The sequence below is a fragment of the Zosterops lateralis genome, assembly GCF_965231275.1.
Source record: "Zosterops lateralis genome assembly, chromosome: 3".
Classification (NCBI taxonomy): Eukaryota; Metazoa; Chordata; class Aves; order Passeriformes; family Zosteropidae; genus Zosterops; species Zosterops lateralis.
Window position 1 is genome coordinate 89001228 of NC_139764.1, and position 14877 is coordinate 89016104.

At 35.4% G+C, this 14877-nt stretch overlaps 1 protein-coding gene across 10 annotated transcripts in view; it reads left to right on the forward strand.

Annotated features, from left to right (window-relative positions):
• The window catches only part of DST (dystonin), a gene marked incomplete at its 5' end in the record, with an annotated part of 251197 nt that overhangs the window by 199180 nt on the left and 37140 nt on the right, over window positions 1–14877 (forward strand). For all 10 annotated transcript variants that reach the window (XM_083857745.1, XM_083857739.1, XM_083857746.1 and 7 more), the window contains 9 exons: window positions 1281–1499; window positions 4264–4467; window positions 7272–7503; window positions 7852–8078; window positions 8781–8903; window positions 9643–9744; window positions 11747–11848; window positions 12732–12905; window positions 13706–13861. In XM_083857745.1, coding sequence (XP_083713871.1) covers window positions 1281–1499; window positions 4264–4467; window positions 7272–7503; window positions 7852–8078; window positions 8781–8903; window positions 9643–9744; window positions 11747–11848; window positions 12732–12905; window positions 13706–13861 — 1539 coding nt within the window. The remainder of the gene's footprint in view (window positions 1–1280; window positions 1500–4263; window positions 4468–7271; window positions 7504–7851; window positions 8079–8780; window positions 8904–9642; window positions 9745–11746; window positions 11849–12731; window positions 12906–13705; window positions 13862–14877) is intronic.

Below are 14877 nucleotides of genomic sequence, written 5' to 3' on the forward strand. Positions count from 1 at the left end.
CAGCCCATGAAAGGCATTCTTACGACTTTGTTTATTACACACAGACACTGAGAGCCCAATGTCAGGGCTGCAAACATGTAGAGATGATTTTTCATGCTGGCATTTAGGAAAGATTAGTTGCAGGGTTGGGATTTTTTTGCTAAATTACAGTGAGGCTGGATATGTTGTATAGATTCAGTCCTTTCAATCCATGAAAAACAATGCTTCAGTAATTGTGTTCTGCTGCAGGATCTCTGAATAAATTTGATTTGCTCTTAAATGAATTTAAAACAGATGAGATGTTCTGTCTATGAAACTGTAGGCATGAAGCAGAGCAGTTTTGTGTGAGTCTCTACTAAGTATTTTTATTTGTCAAAAATATTGTATATCTGTGTGTTAAGGTTTTGTTCTGTCCTCTGGATAGCATCTCTATACTTACTTTACATGCAAGACATAACAAATGAAAACATAGCTTGTTCTGCCAAAGAAAAAAAAAAAAAAAAAAAAGAAGGACGGATTCTTCATATTCAGTGTCTTGCTTATATGTAGTTTTTCCAAGGCTAGGATTTATGTGCATTGTCACATATATAATATTTCATAAACATGATAACATGGGCAGTTTTCTACAGGAAAAATATACTTCATATAGCTAGTTGATGCTATAATTTATTATCACATGCCCAAAAATACTAAATTTGTAATGTATAAGCCGTATAGTTCTATCACTATTATCCCTGTTATTAATGGTCGTACCTTCTCATTAAGTTGTGTACGCTGACCTGGAAAATAATGTTTTGTGGTTTCTGTTGTGTGTTTGTAAGTGACAGTCACAACAGTATATCCTATTATCTTGTCAGAGTGGAAAAGAAAACCCCACCAAAAAAAATACCAAACCAAACAAATCATCCCAACAGATTTTGTGTATTGTTCATCTTGCTTTGATTCAGCAATGCTGTGGAAAACTTAGTTTCTGCCAAGTGTCACTGAAGATAAGTGTCTGCAGTAAGGAAGCTGGGCTAAGATCTGCAGTCAGATCATTTGCAGCTTGACTAGAAGCTCTATGAGTAAAGTGTTATTTGTAAATATCTGTATTGTTAAATGTATTCTAATGATTTTGCAAGTAGTCTGCCAAATTCTAATGTCCCTCGTTCTGTCCAGCTTAAACAATGGTACTCTAGAAACATCAGAAGTGTAATTTTATTCACTGTGAATTGGTGCTATAGTTATCAAAGAATGTTTGCAAATAAAGGTGGGAGACACGTGGAAAAACATATTTTTAAAAAATTAATATTATTTTACAGAAAAAAATTGAAAGCCTCTTACAGAAATATGATGCAGTCTGTCAAATGAACTCAGAGAGAAACCTCCAGCTGGAACGGGCTCAGTCCCTGGTTAACCAGTTTTGGGAGACTTATGAAGAGCTTTGGCCATGGTTGACTGAAACAGAAATGGTTATCTCTCAGCTTCCTGCTCCAGCCCTTGAATATGAAACATTAAAGCAACAACAAGAAGAACATAGGGTAAGTGTTTTGCCAATTTTGAGAAAGAAAGTGTTAAAAACCAGGAAGTAGTTTGCTTAGAACTTTGGTTTTAAGAATTTTTCAGAGCACTCCAAAGGAGATACTCTTCTGTTGAAAAAAAAATAAATATAAAGAGCATAAACATTTTCAGTCATGTCTCTATTGTTTTCCAAACTGTCCATATAAGCAAGAGTCTCTGGGGGAGTCAGCAAGTGATGTGTAAGCATAAAAGAGGGCTAAAGGGTATAAAGGGTAAAAATTGCCATTGTACTGAGAGAAGTGAACACATAAATGTTATCAGTTAAGAAGTATATTTAAAAGTACACATTAATATCAGTATTGGAACAAACCAAAACAGAAGCAGAAAGAACAGATATGGGATGTTGGAGCAGGAAATAAAAGTGGGGTATGATCTGTATACAGATATGGACATATGCTGATCTTATGTATGTTGTACATAATTAGGTGTGTCTACAGTGTTGTAGGCTGGCCACTGTATGAGTTCTCTTACATGGATATATAATCAGTTCGGATAAAAACAGAGGTGTTTCATAGGTGGCTGCTTGTATCACACGGAATCAGATGAATCCCGCTGAAGTTAAAAACCTGCATGTTTTGGCAGATGCAAAACCTGTATGGCCACTGGAGATACCTGTTTCTCCCTGCTAAGCATGGAGTAACAAGTGGGTTTTTTTATTTTAGCTCTGTCAATTAAGTGACTCAAGTCAGATAGCATGAACCCTGGCTTCAAAGTCTTGTTTACTTTGAGACCAGCTAATGAAATGTGCCACTCTTATGTACTGGTAAACAGCAGGTTCACTCATTTGTCTTCCTATTATGTCCAGAATGAACAAATATGTTCTGTTAAGACTAGCTATAAAACATAAGCTTTACAAACTACCTTGATTAGTCACCAAGAACCATACCATGCTTGCTTTACTTGCATGATTGTTCCTCATGTACTTTAATCATGCTGCTTCTGTGAGGAGCCTTTCAGATGAGCTTCTATTTTTGCATTTTCCCTGGGCTATGCCATTAGCTGAGATTTGTTTGTTAAATAGAAGATTAATGTCAGGCACTTTTAACACGTAATCTGCTCTGAAACGGTTGTTTGCTAGAATTGTTTACCCAATAGTAGATCATGGAGAAGACCAAATCATGTGTTGTTCTATTAAAAAGAAGAAGAAAAAAAAGCGGTTCTCAATGTGAATGAGAACCTAATGTTTCTATTCTGATGTATTTACTGATGACAAGCTTTGTTCCAAGTTTTGGAATTCATAGAGTTGATTCTTTGTGAGTAACATGCCAGTTAGTTTAGTTTGAAATGAGCTGTTGGCAGAGTATTAGCATAAGGTTTAGACCCAGAAATGTGCACTCTTGTGACCTTGTGTCAAATCATCTCTGTGCTCAAAAGTAAACCAACAAAATTATTTTCTTAAAATTTTCAAACTGTTCTTATTGTCTCCTTTTCTTTCTCTAAGCTAATCAATGTTTTTCTTGTGGCAAGGTCTACAAATTGAGTTACATTCAAAGTAAGTAGTTAGACTTGAGGGGGTTATTTTCATTTCTGTTTTGTCATTGGAGGACTGAAGAGTTGTGTCACTGTCTTCCAGTCTCCTCAACTTCTCCTCTTCTGGGGAGAAGCAAGGAAGAAAGTCAGCATCTGGATTCCTTTTTAAGGGAAGGACTGTAGTTGAAGAGGAGAAGTTATTTACACTGAGACTTATACAGGCTCTTTTCTGGGTCTTCATTAATTTAAACAAACTCTCAGCTGGGGTGCGCAGTGCATGTACCTCCAATAGCACTGGAGCTATTGGATAGAAACACATGGAGTTCACAGCACTGAGAGGGATGAGATGAGAAAGTAAATAAAATGAGGAAAGGATCGGACTACTCACACAAAGAAAACCCTTTCCCTTTTGTCAGTTCTGTGGGTGCAAGCAAGAAAATCTGAAATCCTTAGACAACTTGGAAGACACCATGCTACATTTCACTTCTACAAGCCCCTGCACAGTCTTCAGCACAGTTTTTGCTGCTGGAGTGGATGATGAGAAGGGAGAGACAGCTGCGATCAAATATAATTCACTTACTAATTACTTATTAAACATTTTGTAAGTTGAATAATAATGCTGTTATAAAGACAGAGAGGTCTTGTGGCTAGAAGGCTGGAAGGGGAGACAGATAAATAAGGTTGATAAGTCTCTATGAAGGTTGGTCACCCTTACTTGTCCTTTTGCACTTTTCACTGGTTTCTTTGACCCTCCCTTTGCTGGTTTCCTCTTCTTAAATCAAGGGTAATTTAAATTAATTTTCTTGCAATGCTGGTACCTTTTTCTGTCATGTTCTTCAATGAAAGGCTTTGCAGCAAGTGACCAATATCAACATGGAAAGTATATATGTGGTGGTGTTACACCCATGTCTGGAACATCGGTGCCCTTTCTGTCATTATAGGTACTAAATATGATGGGCAATGTCTGTTGTTAGCATCATATGCATAATTAGCATCATATGTTTTTCCTGTAATCATATGTCCTAGCAGAGTGTTTCCAGTGTGTCTCTAGTTCTGGTGTTTTATGCCTGGATATTTCTGTGTTGGAATGGGAATGATCACTGGCAGAGCAGTCATTAACTTTATTTCTGCTTTACATTAAGACGAAAGGTATTTGTTTGGAATTTCTTGCCAGCTGGATGTGTTGGAAGTGTGGACAGTTGTAATGTGGTGGTGCAAGCATAAGAAACTGATAAGTTGTTTCATTTGTTATAGCAACTGCGTGAGCTGATTGCTGAGCACAAGCCTCATATAGATAAGATGAACAAAACTGGGCCTCAGTTGCTGGAGCTGAGCCCAGGAGAAGGCTTTTCTATCCAAGAGAAATATGTGGCAGCTGACACCCTTTACAGTAAAATTAAAGAAGATGTCAAAAAGCGAGCACTGGCACTGGATGAAGCCATTTCTCAGTGTACCCAGGTATCAATTAAGGTTTAAAATATAATTGGGCTCATTCAATGGAAAAATACACATTGTCATCTTACGTGGATATATTAAGACTAAACTACTGTTTCATCTAGATTTTTCAACCTAATGGTCTGTGAATGTTCATATCACTGCTAATGATACTGATTTTTCTTTATCTCGAGGGGTTATAATTTTATATATTGGTCAGTATTAAGACTTTACAGCCACTGAAAAATGTTACAGCTGCTTAATTTTAATTTAAAAAAAAATCTAGCAGTCTAAAAATGTGGGATTTGATTTTCACTTTCATTTTCTCTTACTAGCTGATGCTTCATTTGTAAACAAATGTCACTTTTGATCAGTTAACTTGGGTATAGTTATTTCTAGGAATTAGCAGCTGTAGTTAACAGAGTTAGCAATGGAATTAGTGGGTAGTTTAGCAGTGGTAGTGGCATTGGGTCTTTACTGCAAAGAACTTAACATAATGTGCTGAAACTGTTACAGAAAAATATTAGTAGGAAACTTAGACTCCACGGAATGTCATCAGCATAAAATTCAGGTCAAATCCACAAAAGCTGTGTATTCTAGCTTCATCAGTCTATGAAATGAACTTCAGTAGAGTATCGTCACATTTCCTGTTCTAGCAACTGTTGAATATTGGGTTGTCATTAAATTGACACAGAAATTATTTTCCTCAACCCCAGATCCAGAAAAGAACTCAGTAAAACTTTGTACATAAACCTTTCCAAAATCTGAATGAAAATATTTTGTTCTATATGGCTGTTTTTATAGGGAATTCCTCTTTTTTCCCGCTTTTCACTGGAAATTAAGTGCTGTATTCTGCTTTGCTCTTAAATGCTAAAAAAGAAATACACCTTGAAGACCTTACCAATTCTAAATTCTAAGTAATTTTTGTCAGGTCATTATAATTAATGTTATTTTCCTAGCCCCTGCTAGCTGAGTTTAAGAATGTGAGGCAAAACTAAATGACATCAGATATCATCCTGCTTTTGAAGTGGTTATAGACATTATATGTTATATATATATATATTTAATGTGTAAACTTTCAGTCATTCTAAACACCTTCCTTGTTCATACCTCTGAAATATTTAGATCCTCTCTTTTTCTTTGCCATAAATGCTTAGTCCTCCCCGTATGTGGAGCTGCCAATTTGAAAGTCAAGATATTTACTTACTATTAGAGTCCCTGTTTTGTATGTGATAGACATCAACGTGTTGTCCTGGCTAAGTACAGAAGGCAAGAATTAGAAATGCATTCTTTTCTAACACCTAGAATATAATCAGATGTTGAGAAATTACTGAATTATTTATGCAGTGCTTTATGGTTCATTTTACATGCCTAAATGTATATTCAGATGGCAAAGGAAAACATTCTAATGTCCAAGAATGTAATTTTATATAATCTTTTTTATGAAGATATGAGAATATATATTATCAGATCTCTGTACTATGATGTCTATGTCAATGTTTGTCTAGACAGTCCTTGAAGAGTAATTATTTAACTCTTCAGGTTTGAAATTATATTAAATTGCATTGTGTATCAAAGGAAGGACATAATGTATGAAGCTAGAATTAGAGGTTGTAATGACTTGCATTTTCTTCCTTTTAAGTTCAAAAAGGCTTTGTCTTATGTGTTGAAGTTCAGTACAAGGAGACCCACTGAATGCACTGACAACTTAAAAATGTAATATATGTCCTAAAGTTAGACTGAAATATTGCCAAATTAATTTCAATTTTTATCGCTTTTGTAAGATTTTGTTGCCACAATCAATTTCTCAGAAGTATTGAATGTGGGAAGGCTTCTTTTCATTCATAACACATTTTGTTGGCTTGATGATTTTCACACTTCTAACAAAAACACTGAGGCCCATAATGTTAGTCACAGAGTCAGATTTGAAGTGAGTAGTAAGGTGGGAAAAAGTAATTATGTTTATAATGCTTGTGTATAGTCCCTTGAATAGAAAGGAGGTAGCTATTTGTTCACATAAAGTAATCTTGTTTTGCTGTGCTCTTTCTAGCATCTTTTCCAAGTGTTGTCAGGAGTTTTGTAAATCCTGGAGAGGATTTTTTTAATTTGAAAGGGGCATGGTGGTGCAAGGTATTTAGGAATCCCTATAAATCCAAAAGCATATATATAATAAAGGCTAACTTTGGACATATCCCAAAGGCTGAACCACTTTAACATAGCTGCAATTGAGTTTCTGAGCACCTACCTGGGCTCAGTCAAACATGGAAGGATATAGTACATACACTGTTGCAGAAAGCAACATACCTTTACTGCACTAGCCAGCACCACCTGGCCACTAACAAATGTCTTTTTACAAGACCTTACATATAAAGCCTTAATAGGAGGTTATATATCAGTTTGTTGGTCCTAATAGGAAAATGTATGTTTTTAATAGTAAAGTACTAATCTTTCTAAAATGATGAAGTCAGAAAGCCATGGGTCTCTAAAGCTACAAACTACATGAGTTTCACAGGACTAGATGTAAGAGGATTCTGCCATATGTAGAGTACCCTCAGAGGGAGTGTCTCAGGACTGAACTCGGACTTAATAGAAAAATACTTGAATTTGAGAGAGCCTACCATTTTTTAGGGTTATGTGTAATTTAGATATTAAAAGAGCCTAGAGGGAGGTATTGCAATTTGCACATGTATATGTTGGATAGAGATGTAAAGTACCTTTTTCCAAGTTAATTTCAGATGCCATTTTTTAGTTCATTGTTTTGGTTGTTTTGGGTTTTTTTTAATTTTAATTTGTTTGCCATTTCCATCTGTCCTGTACCACCCTCCTAGTTCCATGACAAGATAGATCCAACTCTTGAGAGCCTGAAACGCATCGTTGAGCGTCTGAGGCAGCCACCGTCAATCTCGGCAGAGGTTGAGAAGATAAAAGAGCAGATCAGTGAAAATAAGAACGTGTCAGTGGATCTGGAAAAGCTTCAGCCCGTGTATGAGACACTTAAACAGAGAGGGGAGGAAATGATTGCTCGCTCAGAAGGCGCTGATAAGGACATGTCTGCTAAAGGTAATAGACTGAGAAAACTTTCATGTAGTGGAAATGCAGTAAGCTGCAGCATATAAAATTCTTCATTTCTGGTGACCTCTAATCTGGAGAATGTTCTCCTGGAGAAGGTGCTTAAGATTTATAAAACCAAAGCATTCGTTTAAAATAATTCATTGTGGAGATGACCTTTATTTTATTTTTAAAGGCCATTGTGTTTGTTTCCACTTAACATTATAAGGAGCACTGCAAAGAAATATTTTAAAGTCTAAATTTTAAAATGTACACATATGTTTCTGCTGTAGAACTTTAGAGAGATTTATGGCCAAGAATTGTTTGCCAAGGTAGTAATCTAGTTCCTTTGTTGTTTAGCTGTTCAAGATAAACTAGACCAAATGGTCCTAATTTGGGAAGACATCCAGACCTTGACTGAGGAAAGAGAGGCCAAACTGTTGGATGTAATGGAACTAGCTGAAAAGTTTTGGTGTGATCATATGGCTCTTGTAGCTACTATTAAAGATACTCAGGACTTCATTCGAGAACTGGAGGGACCCGGAGTTGACCCATCTGTAGTCAAGCAACAGCAAGAAGCTGCAGAGGTCAGTAGAAAGTATTTTCTTGACTTGCCATACTTTATTTATGGTATGCAGAGGAGAATATATTATTTTGCAAAGACTAAGAGGGATAATTGTGTAGAAATTTACAATAATAGTATCTCAAGAGTATTTACAATAATAGTATCTCAAGAGTCTACAGTTAATAATATGTATCAGTGCTTAATTGCAGTGAGCATGCAACATGTGCTTGTCATTACATTTCCTTATTTGTTTGTAGATAGGTGTGTAATAACCATCTCACTGAGACTTTTAAAAGTTACACATGCTTGAGATTCCTCAAGTAGTACGTAACATCTAAATGAAAGGTGGACAAATCTATTATGCTCTATGTATTATCCTCTAAGCCTGTAATTATTTATACTGATAGTTAAATGTTTGAAGGCTGAATGATAACCTCTGACAAAGAGGACACTCTGATTAAAGAAATCTTAATTTAAAACTTCCTGTTTATTTTTTCCATCTCATGCAAAATGGTATCATATACCATTGTTACAATTTAGACTGATGTCAGCTGATTTCATCTGACACAGCAAAGGGATGCTTATTTTTTAAGCATCCAGTTTTAAGTTCAAGTAACTTGAAAGAAAACAAAGGTGGAATCCTGCTGTGTTCTATCTTGAAAGAAAGTTGTACATAGGCTATTAAATTTAGTATTAGCATTGCTGACTTTTTTTCTCTTTGTAGGCTGCTAAAGAAGAAATTGATGGACTACAGGAAGAACTAGAAGCAGTTGTGAGCCTTGGCTCTGAGCTGAGAGCTGCTTGTGGAGAGCCTGACAAACCTATTGTCAACAAGAGTATAGATGAGGTATGGGAAATGCAGATGCTTAGGTCTGCTATGTGATAGCTTGTTCAGCTGAAATTGGTATATTCCCCACGACCCCAACAAATTTTGAAAATAAAAATTTTGTGGTGAAAGGAGAACACCACCAAAAACTTTGTGGTAAAGTAAGATCTGTCTTTTGACTGAATGAATTTTAGATTAGAATGTACACGTTGATTTATTTCATGCACACCATGAATGTATACCACTGATTTATGGTTTAGAATTTTTGTAAAAGACAGATTTATTTTAAATACTCACTGATTGATATTGTAGGTGACTATTTCTTGCAAAAGTAATGCTAGAATAAATTTTGGATATGTATTGTTCATGCCAAGTGAGACATTTTAACTGAGACTATCCCGTTTGGATGACTATAAAGTACTTTTTGCTTCTTCAATGTTCAGCAATGTATGATTCTTTTAAGCTATTTTTATTATGGTGATGCAACTCCAAAGGATTTAGTAGTATTTCCTCTATTGACTGACTCTGTTAATAAAAAATATTCAATCAGTAGTAAAGCTTTTATAATCCAGAACCTCTGCTGAATTCTAAAGGAAACTGGTTATGTAGTGATAGAGAGGACAAGAGTGTTAATATGGAATAAATGTGAACTAGTCATGCTTAGTTTATTTGTATTATTGATCAGTAAAGTGTTAGTAAATGCACATTGTTTAGCAGTGAAATTCTTTTTTCTATTGGAGTAAATTGTGCTTACTTGCAGCTGAATTCTGCCTGGGATGCATTAAACAAAACATGGAAAGAACGTGTGGATAAGCTTGGGGAAGCTATGCAGGCAGCTGTTCAGTACCAAGATGGATTACAGGTAAGATGATGTGATACACCTAACCCAACCTTGAGTCAATGGGATTTAATGTGGTTGTAGTAAAAAGTGTCATGTGATGAGGTAGGTGACAAGTAATGCACTCTGGTTGTAGTGACTATTTTCTTCAGTAGGCAGGTTTTTTTTTTTCTTGAGATTGCTTGGGGTTGGTTTGTTGGGATTTTTTTGCACTAAAGAATATGTATATTGGGTTGTTTTCTTCATGTCCATATATTGCACTGTGTTTAGATTCAAAATTAATGTCCCCTTGTTTGTTGATAAAAGCAGAGATTTTTTGGCAGCACACAGTCGTATTTCTGCTCACATTTTCTTGTGATAGTCAAGGCAGGTTAAAGTTTTGACACATCTTTGTCGTCTGAAAGGAACAGAGTACAGGTGTGTATACTGACTTGCTGCCATTTTCTTTGAGTGGAAGACAGTTAAAGCACTTGAACTTTATTCCACCCTATTTATAAGTAAAATGTTTGAGTATTTTAAGCAAAAATATTATTAACATAATGTTGCTAAACTATTACACTTAGTATAATTTATCCTATCACAATCATTTAGAAGATGATTCCTATTTTAAATCTGTAGGCAAGTATTCCAGTAGTTTTAAGATATCTTGTACATTGTGCTTCCTGAAACTGATGAAGTTTAAAAAAACCTTGGGCTTGTACTTCAGATGACCTTTAAAGGTCTCTCTTCCAGCACAACGTATCTTTTGAAACTATAATCTTTTCTTGGATGTGGTGATTTTTTTTTTTTTTTTTTTTTGTAGTTGTTTGTTTGTTTGTTTTGGGTTTGGTTGCTTGTTTTTTCCTTAGTGGAATTACTGTCTTACCTGCTTCATTAAGTCTTCAAAACTGGCATTTCACATGACACTGAGGGCAGTTACTTCTGTATTTGGTGCAGATCAAGCAGCAGACCACCCCTTAATAATAATGCAACATGCCTGTTTTGCAGTGCACCAACACTATGGATTTTTCTCCAGGTTCTCCTGTGCTCTTACTGTGCAGAGATTGATTAGACAGTTAGAATCATCACCACTTGGGTTAAGTGCTATTTCCTGTAGCTGTACATGGCATATCCTACAATCGTGGTACTTTGTGAAAGAACCGTATTTAAGTGCTGTCTAACACTCATTCGAATAGACAATATGAAAAGTGTTATGGACAGATTATTAACTGCACCTGCTTCACCCTCTTGAGCACATTGGGCACAGTTCTCCTTTTCTCAGGGAGCCACGTAGCAGTGGGAAACTCCAAAAAGTTGTTCTAAGCATTTCTCCTTAATGGTATCTCCACAGATAACAGGCAGGTGAAAAGGGACCTACTTGGAGGTGTTTTTCCCTTGTGCAATTACTCAGATTGATGCAGGTGTTCTTAATCCATGTAGAGTATTTTTGAGGTTCTGCCTTGTATTGGGACCAAAAGGAATACCCACAAAACATCAGAACTGGAGAGACATAATTTTTTTTTTTTTTTAAAGTCACTCTGCATTATCCTATAGAGATTCATTCTAGCTCAGTTATGGTCCTTCATTGCCTAGTATGTACTGAATGGGTAGTTCCACGTTCCTTGCACAAATAGCTTTCTTCAAAAGAAGTTTGTTTGTAATCCTCATTTAAGGTGTGTTATCCACCACCTTCCATTTTCACTCCAAACAACTGTGGAACAGCGTTTGTGTTGTATTTGCCTTTCAGGGGATTCATTAAAAAATCAGATTTTACGCAAGAAATAGATTGCTACTCAGCATGAATAATTCTGGCAGAATCTACACTCTGTTTACTTTTTTTACACTCCTGTAACTGTTACATGGATATTTGTTCTATTGTATTACAAAGAAACATAGGTTTTGCTGGGAAAGCTATTTTCTTTGAAAGAGCACAGCAATACCTTCTCTGGAAAAAAAAAAAAAAAGTTCTGATATTTTACCTAATACAACTTTCAAAAATAACAGCATTTCTCTGCTCACACTTAAATATCATATTGTGATTTTTCAGGCATTATTTGACTGGGTAGACATTGCTGGCAGCAAGTTAGCATCTATGTCCCCAGTTGGAACAGATCTGGAGACAGTTAAGCAGCAAACAGAGGAACTTAAGGTATGAACCAGCAATTTATTTCCTTAATGTTTCCATTTGTCTGTATTTTTCTGTGTTGTTTAGTATTTTTTGAGAGTCAAATGCAATTTTCATTTTCAATTTTTAGTAAAGAAGAATTTGCATGAAAATTTTAAAATATTTCATTACAAACTTTTCATTTTAAAATGCACTTACTTTAAAAATCTATTCCAAATTTTGACAAGGTTACTTTTTATTTTTTCTGATAGCCCAAAAATAGTTGCAGAATCATTCATTCTCTTTCAAAAGCTATGAAGGTATTATGTGCAGAATTCTTCTGTTATGACCTTCATGTTTTCTGGTTTCTAAAATGAACAGTTTCCTCGAGCCTCTGAGAGAATGCCTCAAGAGCTTTGCTTCTGCCATTAGACCCTTTTTGTAAATGCTCACACATATCATGACACTCACAATACATAAGCATGGCGAAAAACAAAATTCCAGTGTAACTTAGAAACCCGTCTGCATGGACCTGTACTTGTGACTGAATATGCTCCTGATGTTGGGATGCTGTTTTGCCATGTTTAAAAAGCAGAGATATGTGATGATCAAAGAAGGTTCTTGGGTTTTTTTGCTCACTTGTAAATTTTGTTAGCTGTGGGCAGGTTGTTTTATATATTTTATGATGTAACTTCAAATGAACCGTGACTTAACACAGTTCAGAACATATGTACACTGGATCCATTCAGACTGTTGCACCAATTGTGTGTTAAAGGGGATGTTCTACTAAAGAAAATTTGTTTTCACTTCCTCTCAAGAATCATTTCATTTAAGTTTAAAGCATTTATCACCATCACAACCACAAGAGCTAGAACATAGAATTGTTGCAGGATTCTATAGTCATTACTTGTGTTTCCTTTATTTCTAGCAATTTAAGACAGAAGCTTATCAGCAGCAGATAGAAATGGAAAGACTGAACCATCAGGCAGAACTATTGCTAAAGAAGGCAACACAAGAGAGTGACAAGCACACTGTTCAAGACCCTCTCTCAGAGCTCAGACTATTGTGGGACAGCCTAGAAGACAAAATTATAAGTAGACAGGTAAATAATCTTGGAGGTGGGGGCTTTATTCATGACTTATATTTTTTGTGAAAAACTCTTCGTTATGTATAATGCTTATATTAATTTACACATTCCTTTTCGTTTGGAAGCTAAAAAGCTTATATATAATAGGATTTGAATTGTACAATATGTTGAATTTTTAAAACGTTTTTAAACCTTTTAAAATTTTCCATTAGTAATGCTATGTTGAATGATTATTATTTAGTTTTGGTTACTTGATGTCTTAAGTAGCAGTTGAAAACATGTTTTTAAGTGCAAAAGTAATAGTAGCTGCTGAACTGAACAATTGAATAAAACCCCATTAACTTAATATTAAACTATTTCAGTGTTATTTTCTTAAATTATCAAGCTGAGAGATGTGAAAGAATCCTTAAAAGTGCATTATGTTTTCTAAACTGAATTATTTCATGACAAGGAAAAGGTTTTTAAAAGATCATGCACTGTTGTAGTCCTATAAATTGCATTTATATTGAAAATATGTTTTAAGTGATAAAAAGCCACTGATAAATCTGATGAAAGAACCCTAAGTCTTAACTCTATTCTGGTTATATGGCTTCTTCCAAGGCCAGGAATTTGAGCCTGGAATGCAAAGCTTTACAAGAGAATTGCTAACTCAGCTGTAGTTACAAAGCATTGCCTGTACTGAGTAACTGTTTCTCCTTGTTTTTTATTCTGTCTTGTGCATGGGCTCTGCTCTGGATTATGGTGACTAATGGTAATGTAAGACAATTCAATTGCACTGTGAAACGATTTTATTGTTAATTTTATTTTTACTGTAGCACAAGCTGGAAGGTGCCTTGTTAGCCTTGGGACAGTTCCAGCATGCCCTGGATGAATTACTGGCATGGCTGACACATACAGAAGATTTGCTGAATGAACAGAAACCCGTGGGTGGAGACCCCAAGGCTATTGAAATTGAACTTGCCAAACATCATGTATGTAATTATAATCAATATTAACTGAAACGTTCTTTTGATATTTGTCTTAGGGATGAGTCTTTTATTAGTAAAACTTCCCATGTGATAAATAATTCTCTACATATTCTTTCAAGATGCAGATTATAGCTGAAATAAAGACTTGGAATAAATAATATCTTTCCTCTTACTCCTCCACATTCATTCCTTTCTTGCAAATGCCATGCAAGTGGCAAAGATTTTAGCGAAAAATAAACAGCTTCCTCTAGTCTCCACCTGTAATCGCCTTTCTAAACTCAAAAGTTTACGGAACCTGCTACTCTCCCTGAAGCAACAAACTCCTTGATTAGTTCTGTTTAAGCCAAGTCTCACAAACTGCACAACTCTTATACATCTTTGGTTTTTTCTTCCCTTTTAGAAAATAGTGATTTGTTCTGAATTCTGCAAAATTGTGTGTCAGTTGGGTTCAGCTAAGATGGAAAATGCTTCTCCGAAAGCAAATTCCTATCTTTTTCTCTGTGTTACTTACAATGTAGGCTTAAGGGGTGTTTGTTTGCTTGTTTTAGTATTTTTACTGATTTTTACTTTATTTTAGAGCCTATGGAAGAATGCTTCTGCTATGCCTTTATTTTTAGAACATGTCCTAGGTGTAGGAGATTTTCCCTGCCTCTGTGTGTAACTGTCCTCTTCAGAGCAATGTGTTCTTTCTGGGCTTGACAATTTAATCTAACCTTGTAATTCCTCTCCCTTTAAATCTGCCATTTAATTTTTGGCCTGCATATGATGTAAAAAGTACTCGGAGTCCATTTTGGATTTTGAGAGATTTGATTGAAATTGACAGTACATAGATAATTAAGGTATTTTCATTGTCTGTGTTAATGCAACTATGCAGCTTCTGAAGGCTTTTGGGTGGTCAGTTGGAACTTGAACAGAATACACTATCTACATACCCTCTGTGCCTATTGTTATAAACAGACCCTTTTAAAACAAAGTAAATCAAATTACAAAAACAGGTTCTGCTCCATGAACCTTTTATA